Below are 18,283 nucleotides of genomic sequence, written 5' to 3'. Positions count from 1 at the left end.
GCATTGCGGACTCCAGTGTTATTATTATGAATACATTTCCTTTTGATATATATCTATATCTATATCTATATATATATATATATATATCTATATATATATATATATATAGAGAGAGAGAGAGAGATATATATAGAGATATATATATATATATATATGCTGCTGTGCATTTGTTGACATATATAATGTACATAAATCAATTGAACAGCCCCTCCAAAAAACAAGTTTACTATTTCTGCCAATTAAAAAAATATTGCTGGAGTTGATGACATGTAACAGTTTCATGTTATTGAAAGGACCAAACACTACAATGACTACATTGCATATGTATGGACAGTCTTGTATCTAGAAGCTGATGTCCTTTCTTTAGCATTTTTCCCTCCATCTTTTTAATACTTTCACTCGATCAGATATATACTCTGACAAACTCTTCCAGACCTTAAATTATTATGGTCTCTGGTACATCATATTTTTTGTACTGACCTTTGTGTCATCCCCACTGTGCCATGCACAAGATGCCATGTGACAGAAGGCGGCAAGCTGGACAGCTGCCACCAGTGCATTCTTCTGGCTGACTTGACAAGCGAGGGCCACTTGCATATTCTCTACACCAGATTTATTCAAGAGCTTGAAAACAAATGTAATATAAAATAAAGACATATCTTAACATTAGCCAACCTTCGTCATCATTATCAAGAATATAAGTTTTGTTATTGAAGAAAGAAGTACAGAAAAATATTTGATTGCTGTGTCTCCCGGCAGAGTATACTTTACTAGTGCTTTGACTACTCTCAGCCACAATCAATACACTTTCCATTTAGATCTTTTTTCCCATCCTAAACCCCATGAACACTCAGAGCAACAGAAGATGTGGGACTACTGACTATCCCAAAATGTATATGTTTTTACCTATGTTAACTCATATTATTTCCTAGATACACAAGAATGGGTAATAATTTGTGTTTCGTCTAGGGTTTTTACCTGTAATACACCATCTTTTGTCCAAAAGCTAAATTTCCCAATATGATTATCATCAATTTCATGAATAGCAAGAAGCTGTGATGATGGTGTATACCTATAAATGAAAACAATGCAGATATATTACTTGTGTGCTGTACATCAAGAATGTATAATTCCATTAAATCACAAAAAAAGATATACTAATCTCTGGCATATTTGTTTTTACTGTGCACACAGAGCAGTATAATTAACTAGTAAATGTGAAACAGAGTTAGAAGAATGTGAATGTGAGATGAGACAGGGCTGGCGAGGCATTTCAGCAACACTTACTGAGCTCATTTTCATTTTCGGGAGCTTTTCTCCCTTTCTCAAGTCTAAAGCATTTGTCTGCAACAACACAGACCTGCACTGATCTTACTGCTGCCTGGGCCAGTCAGGGGAAATCAAAGGTTCAGATCCGCTATCAGGACAGTGCCTGGGAAATGTATGAAAGACCACTACAGAACACCAGATTCCATAAATCAACAGTTCTTTGTCGGTAATGCATTCTGTTTTGGAAATTTTGGTTGCTTTTAACTCATTCATTTAAAATATCTATTAAATTTGTATTTTTTTCTTAAATTACATTTCCTTAAAAGAGTCAACAAAGATGACCACTCACCTGTCTACACTGCTGTCATCCTCCAGAAGAGAAGTTATGAACGTAGGAGGAAGCTTGTCCACTTGCCTCTTGTGAGATGCAAACTCAAAGTGTACCGGTCTCAAGTATAGGTGGAACTCATTAAATCCCATTTCTTCTGCAAAGATCTTATAGCTCCTTTAGAGTGTAATTTAAGAGCATGTACGTCACAACACATTTCTGTTGCACATACAAATGTGCGACTTTAAATTTTTCTTCATGGTCATAACGCAGCTAATTTATAACAGCATTATATACCTATACCTCTAAATCTTTGATTTTTTTCAATTAATTTTTTTATACACATATGTCAATAACTATAGAAAGATAACATTTGTCTGCCCGTTTTTCTTGAGCTGCAGACCTCAATCAGTCTGGGTCTCATCTTAGATTCAGGATCCATTCCATATGCCTAACCCATGCATGCTTAAGTTCCATCACTTTATTTGCCTCCACCATTTATTTATGTACCACCTTCTTAGTAAAGTAAAACCTCTATACGCTACACCTAAACCTCTTACCCACTAGTTTAGATTATGAGATTTTCTACTCATTTGAAGTAATGTTCCTTCCTGTACTTTGTTAAATTGCTTTAAGTATTCAAATGTTCTTTTTCTAATGGTGCTGTTCCACCTGACATTCATAGCTATACACTAACCTCGAAAGAAGTGCTGTTTCGAAGGACGTCTCTATTAACCGATGGCGAATAGTGACCAGCTCTAGAACCTTGCAAAATGTGTCTAGAACAAACAGTTGTTTAGCACGGCCATGTTTCTTCTCTTCATCTACTGACCCCAAGACAGACAAGCAAAGATCCGTAATCATCAAAGGATCCTCCACAAACACCTCTTCAAACAGCTAAATCACAGAAAAAAAATGTAACTAAAAGAGTCTATACATTGAGCTGTCTATATCGCATCTATCTTCTCGTGTCTCTCTACTGTTTCTAGTAGAAATCTTCTGTCTACGTCCTGCCTGCAACATCCCCATTCTCCTAGGTCAAGTGCATAATTCTAAATGTATTTCATTTATTGTACAGCCGCTGTATCATATGCCACTACACTTAAAGTGTCCATTATAAATTTGGATTATTTTTCTATGAATTCATGCTCACATAATCTACAGATATAAATGACTCATTCTGTGAGACTTCAGACATGAATCAACACACTGAATAGGACATTTGTGAGCCTAGCTCACTGGATAGCTATATTATATCTATAATAATATTATTATTATTACTACTACAGGTTTAGCAACATTTCCATAACCAAAATAACACAGATGGTATAATTTAAGGTCAGGCATAAGTTATATTTTGCATAACATGAACATCCATTTTCTGATCATGTACCAGATCACAATTCGTTACTTGTCATGATACCGAGATCCTTACATCTCTCCGAGTGTTGTCGTTGAAAGATGATTTGTGATCTGTTGTCGACAGCCATTCATCTATCGCTAAATGGAGGACTTGTTTTTCCAGACTGGAAGCCTGCCTTGCTGTTTTTGTTTGGCAGATATGCTGGAACTCTTGATAAATATGATCCAACGCTTTGGGGATCAGGTATGCCAGTCCCAAAGAAGGGTGAAATTCCAAGAGATAGACATTCTTTAAAGCAGGGCTTTAAGAGAAAAAAAAATAATAATACGATTACCATTATTATTAAGCATTCCCAGCTCAACAGCAGGTCAAATGGCTTTTCATAATACAAACACATATGTGTAGCATTACTTGAATGGGACCCTGTTCATAGAAACGTATTGAATGGTGTTTATGGCTGCACAATGCAACACACCTCCAATGTGCCAAGAGCTCAACCTCTGACCATTATCAAGTTAACTTAGTATGTATGTTTTCCAACCTATAGCTTGATAATAAGATGGATCTAGTTTTTTCGGTGCTGACATTCCATTTAAACAATCAGTTTTAAATGGTTTTCAAAATAGAAATGTCAAATATCTAGAGTAAATGGATTTTGCATTCACGTATGAAGCCAAACTTTTATCGTCTGGGCACTTTACTGACGCTTTTCTGCTCACTGCTAGAGTTATATAGCCTGTCAGGGTTACTCTTCTTGGACCAGCTCATTATCCAGCCCACAGCCAGCCCCCTCAGGATATTTAAACAGTAAGGGTTCACTTCCTCCTGGCCCTTGTTGTTTTGGCTGCTAGTGTGTTTATTCTGTGTTGCTGTGCCGTGGATGACTTGGCTATTCCTGGCTTCTGATTCCTGGCTTGCTTCCTGACTTCGTTATTCTCTGTGTTCCTGAACCGGTTTATCTGAGTATCGTTCTGGCTTCTACCCCCGGCTTGTCTTTTGAGTTTTTGGACTACAATTTTGCTTAGTTTCCAGTATTTTTAATAAAGGTGTTTTGCACTATATGTTTCTGTCTGTTGGTTACTGGACACTAACATCAACCCACTCCTAAAGCAGCAGTTTATTAAGGTTATTCCTGTTGCTCAAGATGGTGAACCCATGATGGTTAGGAGTGATCCATGGAGTGGAGGAGGTAGTCAAAGGGAACACATTATAAAGTGAAAAAGTGGTCACATGGTCACTTGGCAGGAAGTGGTAACTTCACTAGTCACTTTCAGAAGAAGCACATGAATGTTACTCAAAGAGTTCCTATGCTATAAAGGTGTAAGGATTTTAACTGGCTTTACATTTAATGGTCTGAATTGTATTCCATTGGCTCCATATTGGATGGTTGTTCAGATGACTCAGATTAATGTATTTTTAATATTGATTCATATGTGCTCTTCTGGTTAAGTCACTTGGGCTAGTAAATCTTTTTGATCTTCAACTCCATTACAATAGCTTTGTAATACAGAAATACTGTACCAGCCGATACAAATGACTAGAGGAACATAACAATGAAGAAGTACGCATACCAACTGGTGTTAAGTGATACAAGTGGTTCAGTAACAAAATTCATAGGAAGTCCATATTCATAGACACCGCCTCTTTGTCCATTTCGCCAAATCTTCTTAACAAATTCTCTCTGCCTTTCAATCTGTATGACATATTAATGAACATTTATATTGGCATCCTGCTTTTTTTCAATCTCAAAAGTCCAGGTATGGACAAGAACAAATCAAATGGATAAAATGGTAAGCAGGAAATGAGTCAGACTGAACACATTTCATACAAGACAAGGAGCTGGACTTGGGGAACGAGAATACATGCATGTGTGGGGGAATCTGATGAGTCCCTCCATGTATTTGCAGGGGAGTAAGAAAGTTAATTTACAAAAGACACTCCGCTATCACTTATATTTAAGTCTCACAAGTAGGCACACTGCAGGAAGCTTGTTTCACCTTTGATGGTGTTTCCATAGACTGGAGTCACTCTGCTTATGAGCTGTAACACTCATATGTTGATGTTGCGATACCCATCCACTGCTCAATGGATGCACATGCAATACACTTTCTCTACTACAGATCAGCTTTTTAATATTCCATGTATTTCCTTTGAGGTTGAAACATATTATGTAAATGATCTAATAAGATAGGACATATGTATGCCATTTGGATAACTATATCACAATGGCAAGATATAATTGAATGTTGTCCAAGGAAAAAATATAATTTCCCCCTGAGTGTGGGTTTCAGTAATTCCTAATTTTCACTGGATTTTCCATGTATATTCTAGATTTTCTTGAACTAGTGTTGTCTACCCTGGTCGTTGCCAGCCATAACGGTTGCGTTGATGTAATGTAAAGACCCTGACATGTTGTCTATTTTCTTCACTTATTCCTAGTTGTTATATAACACCACTCAATTTTAACAGTATATCAGCAGCTACTGTATTTGGGTATGATGACAAATGGAGTTGTCGAAAAACAAACAAATCTAAGCCATTTTTTCTCATGATCTATTATTTGGCTCCTAAATTTGCAAGCATATTGTACATACTAGAGGTGTCTTCTTTTGTATGCATCTGTTCTTAATATTCCTGTACCTGGTTGTTCAGTGCATTTCTCACAAGCTGCATATGAAGCTTCATTAATTGGCACTCATCTTTGTAAGCTGTCAGGAAGTAATTGGAACTAATGTCAAACCGCGGTCGTCTGAAGATGATGTCAGTGATGGCCTGTGCCAAACCAAATCTTTCTTCTGGGTCCAGAACATGCTGGTAAGCCTCATAGTAACTATCTAGAAGCTGAGTGAAGGAATACAAAAAGATACATTATTACACTTACGTCCTTAGTCATTCCAGCTAACCGTATGTCTGAAAATTCACTGGAAGACAGGGGACAGTATACACGCCGAAACATGAAATCTCCCAATATCGACTGTCAAAAGTGGAGATCTGACTATGATTACCAGCATGTGTGTACTTTGAATGGAAAATAAAGATTAGTTTAGTTAGTTATATACTATTTTTGTAAGTACTCTTCTGCTCAGGGTGGGTAATGAACCACTTACTAATAGACAGCAGTGTATTTTGTGGCAATAATAATGATAATAATCCAATGCTGATGAATCCATTACCTGCTGTTTGTTTTCAAGCAGCACAGCCTCCCATGTCCACAAATCAAGAAGTACAGCAGAACGATCAACATTTATACATGCCCAGTCTAAAAGGTCCGCAGCACCCGAGTCCTTTGTGCTTATTTTGAAACCTTCTGCAGCAGAAATAAGAGTGTAAATAAGTGTAAATTGTATGTTGAGAGTCTCCAAACATTGCAATAAACATTTACCCCTTCACTTCTCATGACATTTTTGCATATGAGTAAATTATTTGATAAAGCAACTAACTCGGAAAGACATGCTGAGTTCAAGTGGCTTACTTTTATCCCTCTGAATGAAGTCAGTAGTCACAAGTAGCAGCTGTTCCTCAATCTCTTTTAGATCTTCCAAAGCTATATCATACATGATAAAGGCCCCTCTCTGATCCTGAGTGTGGATCATTCCATTCTCCACTGTGTAGAAGTCATTGTGATTGTCCATCTCTGAGAACTCCATAAATTGGGCATTGTGCACCTGAAGGTGAATATATTTAGGGCATCATAGCTAATAGACAATAGCAGATAGTATGGTAGCCATTTGCAATACTTGAAAAATATACAGTGCCGTTACAGATGGAGAATACACTTTATAATTACAAAAAGTGCATATTCAAACTTTCAAGATTCATTATTTTTGTTTATAAAAGTGTTATTGTCCTGTTCTGGATCAGTTGTAACAATAGAGGACTATTGCAAAGCTAAATCTAGCAGGAGTATGAATTTTTCAGTCGGGTTTTGGTTGCTTACACTTTGCATTAAACAACTGGTATTTACCTGTTCTATATATATATATATATATATATATATATATATATATATATATATATATATATAGACAACAATAATAACAAGAACCAGTAAAAATAAAAAGAAACCCTCCCAGATCTATACAATAGCTGAACTAGATTACCTTGAAGTCTGCTGGGGTGTGGTGCATGTAAAGATGACATCCAAGTCCCTCAGACACACCAGAACCTCCCTGAGCTGCATTTACCCAACATGGCTCCTCACCAGCACCAGGTATCTGGTTACTAGAAGTAGCCGTGAGACAATTTGTGTCAATAGTTAGTGTCCTCTGGATAGACCGGAAATAATTCAAGTATCCAAGACAAGCGCGCTGAAATAAAACAGTAAACCAGTTTTATTAACTAATAAAAGAGCTGGAATATATATTTGTATATATTTGTTTGTGAGATTCGGTAACCATGTCCAGACCCTAAGGTGTTTTAGAACTGCCTGTGGTGACTGTTGAGGAACATGGGCAAGAATAGATGGAGAAATTATTAAGTCACACCCACATCTATCTCGAAGTACCTGTGGAATTGTGACACTTTCAACTAGGTAGCCCCAGGACCACTGTCACACATTAATGAGTCTTATCTTCTTAATGTCTAGTCCTCATCCATTACTGTAATCATGTTAATCCCCTATGGTACCCTCCATGTTAAAAATGCTCCCTCCATCTTACCCTGTGTTTTAAAAGACAACAGACTGACTTTATCCCCATAGTTGATTGAAAAAAGTAAATCCTTCATTCATGCCCGTTCTCCTTTAAAACAAAGCCTGTGGGATTCCCAGAGACCCTTGGGCTAGGCCCCAAAGGTCAAAGAGAAATCAGAAAGCAAAACACCAAAGTTCAAGTTTCCTGATAATCTTGACATTACCTCTTTCAGACAGAAAATATATCACTGGGTGAGAAGGTGTAATTGTTAATAATAATGTTTCTCACAGTAGAACAGACACAGAACCTCTGAAAACTTAGTGAGGCATGGACAAACCATGGACTGTAAAATAAAAATTTCATGGAAACGTATACATGTAGAAATGGAAAGTAAAGGTTATTCCATAACAAATTTCAGTATACAAATAATGCAATTTACAATGTAAACAGTGAAACAGTAGCTACCTCTTCAACTCCCTCTGTGTTCTTAATGCTCATTTTAATATATGCAAAAAAGAAGTTGCCTCACCTGGAGTTCTCTGATTCTTAGATGACGCAAGTAAAGACAAGACAAGTAGGCTCCTTTCATCATCACAGGATCATTACTGTTATTATCCTCTGCCTCTTCTAAACCCAGTAGCTGCAACATGTTTTGGAAGTTGTACCTTTATCAGAGTGAGCAGGAAATTAATTTTAAATTGGCAGGTATGGTGCACATTGAGGTTATATAATGATGGTTGTCATCTGATTTTTATCTTGTTCACAAAGAGGAAGGGTGAACAAAGAGGAATGGGCTGAATGATGCCAGATTTACCCTGTTAACCAATTATAAGAAATTAATAAACAGCCTGACTCTTAAGGTGACCCTAGGCACCATAGCAAGGACGTTCCCAGCGCCTCTTGCAGTTCTTTCCTTCTGCTTCCTAGCTTGATCTGAGAAATAAGGCTAGCCATGTAAAAGGATGGGGATAACCTCTAACAGGATGGAAAGGCCACAGAAGAGCAGAACAAGAAAAGAGATGGCCCAGCTGCCTCAAAGCCTGGTACTCAGTGTAAACAACCTTTACCTAGATCTCCTCAGAAAAGCACAGATTGATTGGCCATTAGATACTTGAGATAATCCTAATCATTGTCGTTGGAAAAAACATGCTCAGAATCACCCTTACCCTGTTTCCTTTTTCTGCCTAGATGATGTGGGACGTTTGTTTGAACTGTCTGGGATTTTTTCACCGCTCTGCTGTGAAGATAATACATCACTTGGGTTTTGATCCTGCAATAAGATTCCTATGTTAAGTTTTGGGCATCTAACGGTACCAAGCTCGATTGCAACACAGTTACACATACCACACATATGTATTGTGTCTTTACCTGAAGAATGTCCATTGGACAGTACATCTTAACCCAGATTTCATAGCTACTTTTCATGGACATCCCATGAACAGGTGAAGGCTCCAGGACCCTTCCTGCATGCTCCTGCAACACCTCCATTACTTTCTCAGGATTTGAGATCTGGAGGACAATGTTAATGAATGAATTAATGAATCAATCAATCAGCAATGGTAAAGACAATCAACATTTATTTGGGGTGATTTAGAAAACACTTGAGTACTGTAAGCACATATAGCCCCACCAGTCAATTTTTACAAATTAGCTTTGTTAGACAATAAAATATTGATGTGTGGACAGGTGATAGAAGTGCTGATTCATTTAAGATAACTTTTTTTTAATCTTCTTTATTGACTAGAAACCTTAAAAGGTTTCCCATAATTGTTTTTCTCTTAGAAGCGAAGAACTTTGTTTACATAGTTCTTGAAATTGAATCATAATGAATCTCTTTATAGAATTTAGTTATCATTCTGTGATCAATGGACCTTTAAACGGGCCCATTTATACCATAGATGACAGTGCAGACCTCCATAGCATGTTTTCTGTGGTAAAGATGTCATGCTGCAACATTGTGTGTGAGGAGAGGAAAATACCTCATCATCATTACAAGACTAGGATGCTGCTCTGCGTAAGGCCTAGGGTATTGTCCTCATAAATAATCACTGGCACCAGCCATGTAACTATTTTTCTTTGAAAGACACAGATGGTGAATGGTTACCAAAGACACACAATTACACTTTTTTTAGCACAATTTTATGTGACCATATATGTTACAATTTATTTTCTTGTGTAACGCACATTATTACTGTATAAAGTATGAACAATTACCTCAATAAACTGAGACTGGAGACGCAACAGCTCATCCACCTTTTTGTGTTGTTTTAATTTTGTCAGATATTTCTGCTGCCATGGATCTCGCTTGGGTTTTATCTGCATAATAAATTACAGTGGTGTATGCAGTTAGGAATGAACCTAGATGAAGTATAAGCACAAGAGTATACGCTACCAGATTACTTAACTCTATTCATCAACACTCAAGGTGCAGTTTAGTTGGTTTCTGAAAGTCTCCTGTTGAGTTTTATCAAGTTCAGCTCCACTGAGTGAAACTTTTAGCTGTCCATTTGATTGTCACGTAAGTCTGTTAGTCAAGTCGCAGGTCAAGATGGATGAAGTCAAGTAACCTCAAACTGACAACTCAATGATTAACAAAACTCAATTCAACTACATCTGAATACACGCGTTTCTATTACATCATTACAATTTGGGGCAAATTGAGGCTTATTCAAATTTAGCAACTCTTTTATCTTTGAGTTGAAACTCAAAATGAATATGGAATCCTGAATATAAAAGTTGGGTATTTTGGCTAACATGTGCAAATATGTGTCATGCATACATAACCCAACAACTAACTTGCATTTAGTTAATTCATCTTTATTGAATAGACCCCATAAATAAAAAGAGATGTAGTATAATATATATCCCCTTCTAGTTTCTTTTAAACAAAAAATCCAAGTTAACAAAGGATTAAAACAATAAAAGGATATATTTAACTAAAAAAAAACAATTGAAAAAAGAGCATCGGCGTAGGGCCAGTCCAAGAGAGTTTATAACTCTAGGTAAACTACTACTATCTTGCACCTCTGCCTGCATCCCACTGTTAAAATTCTTACCCACTTAAGTACCATAAGTATTTGCTTACACAGTGCCCAATTTGGTGGTGCCAGATCTCTCTCCATGTATTATTCTAAAAAAACGGAGCCAGCACACCACATACAACAATATTATATTACCCATATTGTAGCATAATACATCTCATGGGTGATGTACCTTGAAAAATGTATCCAGATATCTCTGGGAAAAGCAGATTTAGTGCGGCGTTGTGCTTTAAAGCAGCTTTTCATTATTTAAATTGCTTGCTGTTTATATTTAGAAAATGTGACTTGGTTATAGGTTTAATGAGCTTGTTTAAAGTTTATAGATTTTTATTACTAGGATTATTTTGGATGTGAAATGAAGACAGAGCTCAATGAAGATATTTTTTATTAGATAATACTAGACTTGCCTTTACAAATGGAATCCAGTTTGCTTTCTTCTTTAAGGCCATAGTTGGGCCTCTGAAACCCCATCTGTCAGCAGATTCCAAGCCTGAATCATATACAGGAAATGTCCTCATAGTTTGCTGCTTGTTAAATATTGTTCGGAATTTAGAAACCACCTTCAACAATGCAAAAGAAAACAAGTTAAAAAAACAGTTCATTTTGCAGGTGAAAATGAATGTATTGCAAGGGATTGCTGATTTCTTACCTTTAAATGGGGGGGAAGGTGAAAATAATCTCTTCATCAAGTGAAAGAATCATATGTTTAAAATCATTGAGTTAATTTATAAAAATGGTAGAATAAAAAGGAAGACACGAAGAGAGCAGAGATATTAAACTCAGGATGATGTACAAATTCTTAAAATTTAAAAACAGGAGAAAATAAATGGGAAATAGAGTATTTTTCTATCTTCCTATTTCATTATTTTGAGTCATGTAACATTCTTGGATAAAATAGGACCACAAACACACGCACATATTAAATGATGATACTCCGGGTGGTGTAGTGTTTTTTAACTTCCAAAGTATTCCCACCACACTGGTTATGTATAACTTCAAATTTTTACTACATGTAATTCTTTCTATCTGCCTTTGACTACGTTCTATTATCATGGCCATTGGCTTGACTATGTATCCATACTCTACAAATGTATGTTTTATGCTTCCTTAGATACCAAATTCAGATCTTTTAGACAGCTGTGTCCCAACCTCATATCTGCCCATAACTACCCTTACCTCACTCAAGCTATTGATTCTGTAGCATTAAGGCTCAGATGCTATATTTTGTTCCGTAAATGTGTTCTTAATTTAAGCAATTGACTTAGAACAATATCATCTCACTTGCCCAAAAACATAATGCCATAAAAATTCTAATATTGTGATCATTCTATACAGTACAATGAAGCTGCAAACATCTTTTTAATTCTAGCATAATATGATTGTGCCAGTAGGTTTGTAGTTTGCAGTTGTTCCAACTACTTGTATCCTTTCAGAAAGAAGAAATCCTAGATGGCAATAAAAGGCTAATTCAGTAATTAATACTTAAAAAGTTGATTTGTTTAACGTATCAGTTAACAATGGAAAGTATTCCTTCCATGTAATCAATGTAATCATCTCTAGTCAGTGGAAGTATAAAAGTCTCATGTTTGCATTGGGTTTCCACCTACCAAAGACAGAAGCTCCATTTCATGGGCGGTGTTCTTCAGTTTTTCTGTGTCATACTCAATTTTAAAAGTGAACAGCAAGTTACATAGCAGTGACTTTAACTGCTTGGTTTCCGTTTGATGTTTTGGGAGTGACATACCGTCACCTTCGGTTATGCGGTTTCCTTACAAAATATAAAAAGACAGATTCGTCACTAGCAATTGATTAAAATGTGTTTTTATGCAGCAAAAATAATAACTTTGGAACACATCATTATGTAGCGAGAAGTTTTATTTCACAAATGTGAGTTTCCAAACAATTTTATTTATGAATGATATGAAAGGTGGCTTTTCTATAATGCATGCTAGGTATCTAGTTATAAAATATATGCATAAGGATTTGTCTTCAAATTAAATTGGTTGTATGGGTTATGTTAAATAACTTATCAGAACTTATCGGATTTCATTCTAAGTCTCTGACTGCTTTTCTGGGGCTTTGAGTTAATGTCTTTAGGCTTCAGGTCTGGGAGTGATGTCTAGTCCCATCCACTCCCTACCCAGGTACTGGCTTAGTCCCGAACAGGTTTGGCCATTTTATGGCCACTTTCCACCCCTTCAAAGTCTTAATGTGGCTAGAGCCACCTCCTTATGGCAGTCACACCTCCAGGAGAGGGGAAGCAACTGGCAAGTTCCCAGGTATTGTTATATATTACAATATCCACCAAAATGGTTGTATTTTTCCTTACCATCTTGCTCTGTTATGCAATGCGGACTAGAAGTAACAGATCCAAACATAGTGAGATGATGGGATTGGCTTTCAACATCCTTCCTATGTGCTTCCATAACATGCTCAACCCGGTCAGAAATAGGCAAGTATTGGAGTGTCTAAGGAAGGAATGTAAAAATGTTTTGTGTGATGGTTGTTTGCATTTTGATTCCAGGATACCTAAACTTATGATCAATGATAACAACTAAAAAAGTAGAAAAGCCACAAGAAAATACAGAATACTCTCCAGGACAACAAAGATGAATTTCCAACAACAAAGTGAAACAGGATAGGGGACTGAATCTCAGTTATGACATAAAGAAGTAATTAAAATTACCTGTCTATTAAAGCATAACTTTTATTTTAATCAGCAAAAAAGCCGTATATAGCATATTCTTAACATCCCAACCCAACTACAAGAAGAAAATTGAATTTGCTGCTCCTTTTTACTCTGGTACCTGCCATTGACACCTACTTTTCTATACAGTTATCACCTCTAAGTAGGCAACCTACAAGAATACATGCAGTCACATCCAGAGAGTGACAAACTTGCTACTAAGCTTCTTAGCGTCACTGGACCTCTGGGCTCAGACAAGTGGAGATCTACACAATGAGGTTGACAAAAGCATCACCCAGGCATAGCTTTCCGGTAACACAGTTTTATGTTTAAAGATACTAAAACCTAAGTGCCGATCGGTCACACAATGCGGAAGTGTATGGATCAAGGGGATCGAGGGGAGAAGTTTCTTGTTTTGGGGTTTTAATTGAAAAAAAATCCAAGAAGTCACAATACAATACATAGAATTCTATTATGTTGCCTAGCATCATGTATACAACACAGTACACACCTGTACATAGCTGTGAATGAGCTTCACTGAGTGCAAGTGACAGATTAGCCACTGTAGGTAGATAACAAGGTCCTCCAGAGTCACTAAATTTATTGAATTCTTTTGTCCAGTCATCGCATGTTCTCTTGCTATCGATAGCCTCTTTGCTCTTTGTAGTGAATCAAAGTATTCCTGCATGATGAAGCCAACTTGCTTCTATGAAAGAAGACAAGTACAATCTTGAATTAACGGCAACAATAGCAACATTATCTATTAGACATGGGAAACATATGGGGGCCAGTATCTATGTAAAATATCATGTAATGTTACCTCCATGTCACCGACTAGCATGCAATTGTTTTCTGGTTATATAGATGAGGAAGGTGAGAGTTTGTTACACAGGGTATGATATCCTTCCATTGGAGGATCAGATCTCTTCACACTTTACACCTCATGGATATACCTGGTAAGTTCTCAGGGTAGGCTACCTGGAGCTCCCCCTCTTCTGAGGAAGTAGTTTTGTCAAGAGGTAGGGATAATTGGATATAGGGTGGGGATAAGCCCACACAGCCTTTAGTGGGTAGGTAACGGACAAGAGATTTTTACAATGAGGGAATTTAAAATGCATGGGATTACCATGGGAAATATGGATTGAGGGTTTTTACAGCAGAGAAAAATGGGAAGACTAGATGGATCTAATGGTTCTTTTCTGCCATCAAATTCAATACTTCTAAGTTGGTTGAAATAAGGATGTCAATAGGGGGCCCCATTCATGACTACCAAAACACACACAAAATAAAAATAAAGTCCCAGCTAGTTTCTTAATGTGCCCTATAGCAAATAAAGGCTAATTTGTGTCACATGCCAAAATACTTTAATCCATGAAGCTACCATTGGGAGATTTTACTGCCTACCTTATAATGAGGATAACATTGTTCCATGACACTCGTGTGCTGACAAAATCTTTTCCATCTCAGCATATGTAAGTATTTACATCGAATCAAATGATCGATCCTGTCTGTGTAGAACTAAAACAGAATACAGAATTGTAAAACATATTGGGAAATAAATATTGTGGTAGAATGGTAGGTAGAAGGTCTTGTTGAAGCCTGTTGTGCCAGATGACAAGTCCAGGGCTGGGCATGGGTTAGTGCAATAGAAACTAGAAACATAATCCACATTTTTCTGTGTTGGTTCTATGTGATTAAAATAATAAAATGACAAATTCCTGTAAGGTTTACTGCTGAACATACTAGTGATTGAATTAATGTTTTATCTAAGTGGAACAACATCTTTAATTGCCTATATGCACCAACACTACACTAAGGGCTAGTTGCATGCATTAGCAATAGGCTTTACAATGGTGGGATTTTAGGTCTGCAGAACACAATAATATTCGAGAGGGGATATTACCTGGTGCAGCAGAAGAGGCACATTTTCCACAGTGTATTCTCTCCTTAAACAGCTCTCCAGCTCTCTCTGCATGACTTCTGCCTGAATGACAACCGGTTTTGCCCCTGCCACCTTCACAGCACATAGAGAAATCAATAAACACCAGCACCTGGTCAAATTATCTATTAACTGATGTTAAAGATCTGAAATCAATAGGGTTTATACTATGTACTCTCCTATTGCATTATGTTATTAGATCATCTACCACCATCGCCATCATGTTGTTATGCCCTGTAGATCACTGAATCATCTAAATAAGCCTGAAAATAAAAGTTGAAAGCACAGATATATGCAACCAGACACTGTACATATCAACAACATGCTTTTTAATTCTGTATTACATGTATTCTTAAATACGTCCCTTTTACCATTCCCAGTGGTTGAGACCTAACCCTGAAAAGTAAGAGGCGCTTAACAGTCATCGGCATCATACTTCATGCCTATATTTACCACCCGTGGGTAAGTGAAAACATATGTTAGGTATCGTCGGTCACGGCTGCTGGAGAGACCAAACTAGGCCCACTATCCTAGAGCTTTTTGTCCAGGTTTCTCTGAATCAAATCAATGTTTGTCAATTTCTGAACTAAAGTAGCTCAAATTAGAAGCACAGCAGGTGTTTCTGGGTATTATATTAAGATGAGAAAAATGGATAATGCCATATTTGCTCAAGAGGAATTCAACTCTTTAGTAGAAGGTAATATCTTTTATTGGGCCAACATAGAACAGGATGTAAAGTTACATACGATTTCAGGACCACAGAGGTCTTATCTTCAGATGGAACAAAAAACCATTGAGGTCCTGAAAGCATCTTATCTTGGCTAAAGACTTGATTTGGTTTTATATTAACATACATTTGTATTTTTTCTGTTTACCTGTAGTAGCCTTTTTAAAACCACCTCCCTTTCCCTTCGAAAATAAAGAATGTCTTTCGGTACTGGAACAGAGCTGAAATGTATATATTAAAAATGCATGTTACAAAATAAAATGGAAAAGTAATAAAAGTAAACATTGCAAATCTAAAATAATTAAAGTAAGATAATGCAAAATTAACATATTGCTATGTCAGTGCTGTAACTTCCTTGTTCCTTTAAGTTTATGTATTTGAGGGATCTCCATTACATAGTGTGAACTACAAGTAGCCCACTGCAATCAGTAGCTTGTCATCAGCACCACCACATCTGGAATAGAGGGGTCAAGATGTCTATTGTCTATTATTATGCAACTAAACATAGTTGTTCCTGTTGTATAATATATATATATATATATATACCATTACACCAATTACATTGGTGGGTAAAGGTGGTGGAAAACCCTTCCACTTAAATTTAAGGGGTAGTAGAAGTATTATTAAACACTCATCTACACACACCAGACATGCCAGAAGGCTTATTTTTCCCTCAGAAATCTCATGGTGCTGCCGCAGCCACAAGGGATTCTGGGTAGGCCAACAATGATCACCTTTTGCCTCTGCATCCACTTTATACATGGATCCCTTGAAAGTAATTGCCCGCTGTACAAGACAGCCTTTAGACAAAACTCAGGTAAGAAGTGCAGTAGTCAGATCACCACTCATGGACAGCTGTTTCGTCCTTAATGGGGTTGTGATACTGGCTTAATAGTTGAGGTAGCCAAGAAATACCATTACATAAGTTATGGTGGGTAAAGGTGATGGAATCACTTTCAAGTGATCCATGTATAAAGTGGATACAGAGCGATAATTGTTAACCTTATTTGCATGCGCCTACCCAGAATCCCTTGTGGTTGTGGCACCATGCGATTTCTGAAGGAAAAACAAGTATGTATGTATATATATATATATATATATATATATATATATATATATATATATATATATATATATACACAGTATATATAAATATATATGCAAACACTATATTTTAGACCCCAGACCATTACACCAACAGGCACTTTAATGACATTGCATTCTAAATATGTAGACATTAATATGTAGTTGGTCCTTACATGGCAGCCATAACAGCTTCCATTCTTCTGGGGAGGCTTTCCACAGGATTTTGGAGTATTTCTGTGGAATTTGTTGCCCATTCATCCAGTAGAGCATTTGTGAGGTCAGACACTGATGTTTGACTAGAAGGTGTTGCTTGCATTCTCCGTTCCAGTTCATTCCAAAGGTGTTCAATGGGGTTGAGGTCAGGCACTGATGTTGGTCAGTCAAGTTCTTCCACAATAAACTTAACCAACCATGTCTTTATGGAAAAGGGCCTTCCCCAAACTGATCCCACAAAGTGGAAAGGATAGCATTGTCCAAAACATCTTGACATGCTGAAGGGGTCATACCAAGTCATTATGGACAATGTCATGCTTCCATACTTTGCTACACAAAATTAGCATTTCTTAAAAAATTTCTAAGTAACCCCAAACTATATATCCTAAAATATACTGCGTAAGTGACCTTTGTTTTTCTTAATGTGTTTTCTGTTCTTTAGTTTGGGTTTTTTTGGCCCCCAAATTACCGTATTATGTTGTTCATTCTATAAATGTCAAGTGCAATAGATATATATAGAAATACAGTTTTACACTACACCTTTACACAGGCACAGTTGAACATAGTATAATATACAACCATGAAGTATTTCTTTTGGATTTTGACACATGCACTGCTATAAAATTGGAGTCATTGTAATACTTTCACAGGATCAGAACTATTGATATATGAATACTTCTATTGTAGTAGGAATTGTGTATTTGTATCAGACTGCAGGTGTGTAACATAAAATGGGAATTTGGCTACTTTATGTACAATATCATGGGAATATATTACCTATGTGTATAAAGTGATTTTTTTGTTTGTCACTTAGATGAAAAAGCCATTTGACTGGGAAAATCAAAATAATTTTTGCCAAATACCTGTAAGACCGACTTGGTGTGCCATGCAGCACCCCATTCTCCTCTATTTCTGTCTTTAACTCAGCAAGCTGGGTGGCCAGTTCCTTTTCCAGGAACTGGATCTTCTCATTTGATGAGATCCTGTAAACTTCACACAT

General features: G+C 36.8%; 1 protein-coding gene across 1 annotated transcript in view; it reads right to left on the bottom strand.

Moving 5' to 3' along the window:
* LOC149284613 (uncharacterized) overlaps positions 1-18,283 on the bottom strand; it is a 56,632-nt gene extending 38,349 nt beyond the window's left edge. The window contains exons 1-22 of the mRNA XM_089496464.1: positions 18,156-18,283; positions 16,133-16,205; positions 15,222-15,332; positions 14,723-14,836; positions 13,830-14,024; positions 12,962-13,100; positions 12,240-12,400; positions 11,040-11,192; positions 9,806-9,907; positions 8,960-9,100; positions 8,758-8,861; positions 8,121-8,256; positions 7,061-7,267; positions 6,433-6,625; positions 6,134-6,264; positions 5,601-5,801; positions 4,532-4,653; positions 3,033-3,261; positions 2,295-2,494; positions 1,619-1,774; positions 979-1,072; positions 481-624 (exon numbers count right to left, since the gene is read on the bottom strand). Of these exons, the coding sequence (XP_089352590.1) occupies positions 481-624; positions 979-1,072; positions 1,619-1,774; positions 2,295-2,494; positions 3,033-3,261; positions 4,532-4,653; positions 5,601-5,801; positions 6,134-6,264; positions 6,433-6,625; positions 7,061-7,267; positions 8,121-8,256; positions 8,758-8,861; positions 8,960-9,100; positions 9,806-9,907; positions 11,040-11,192; positions 12,240-12,400; positions 12,962-13,100; positions 13,830-14,024; positions 14,723-14,836; positions 15,222-15,332; positions 16,133-16,205; positions 18,156-18,283 (3,234 nt within the window). The remainder of the gene's footprint in view (positions 1-480; positions 625-978; positions 1,073-1,618; positions 1,775-2,294; positions 2,495-3,032; positions 3,262-4,531; positions 4,654-5,600; positions 5,802-6,133; positions 6,265-6,432; positions 6,626-7,060; positions 7,268-8,120; positions 8,257-8,757; positions 8,862-8,959; positions 9,101-9,805; positions 9,908-11,039; positions 11,193-12,239; positions 12,401-12,961; positions 13,101-13,829; positions 14,025-14,722; positions 14,837-15,221; positions 15,333-16,132; positions 16,206-18,155) is intronic.

The sequence above is a fragment of the Sceloporus occidentalis genome, unplaced genomic scaffold (genome assembly GCF_023333645.1).
Source record: "Sceloporus occidentalis isolate IW3139 unplaced genomic scaffold, rSceOcc1.0.p SCAF_90, whole genome shotgun sequence".
NCBI lineage: Eukaryota > Metazoa > Chordata > Lepidosauria > Squamata > Phrynosomatidae > Sceloporus > Sceloporus occidentalis.
This window is presented reverse-complemented; position numbering and strand designations above follow the sequence as displayed.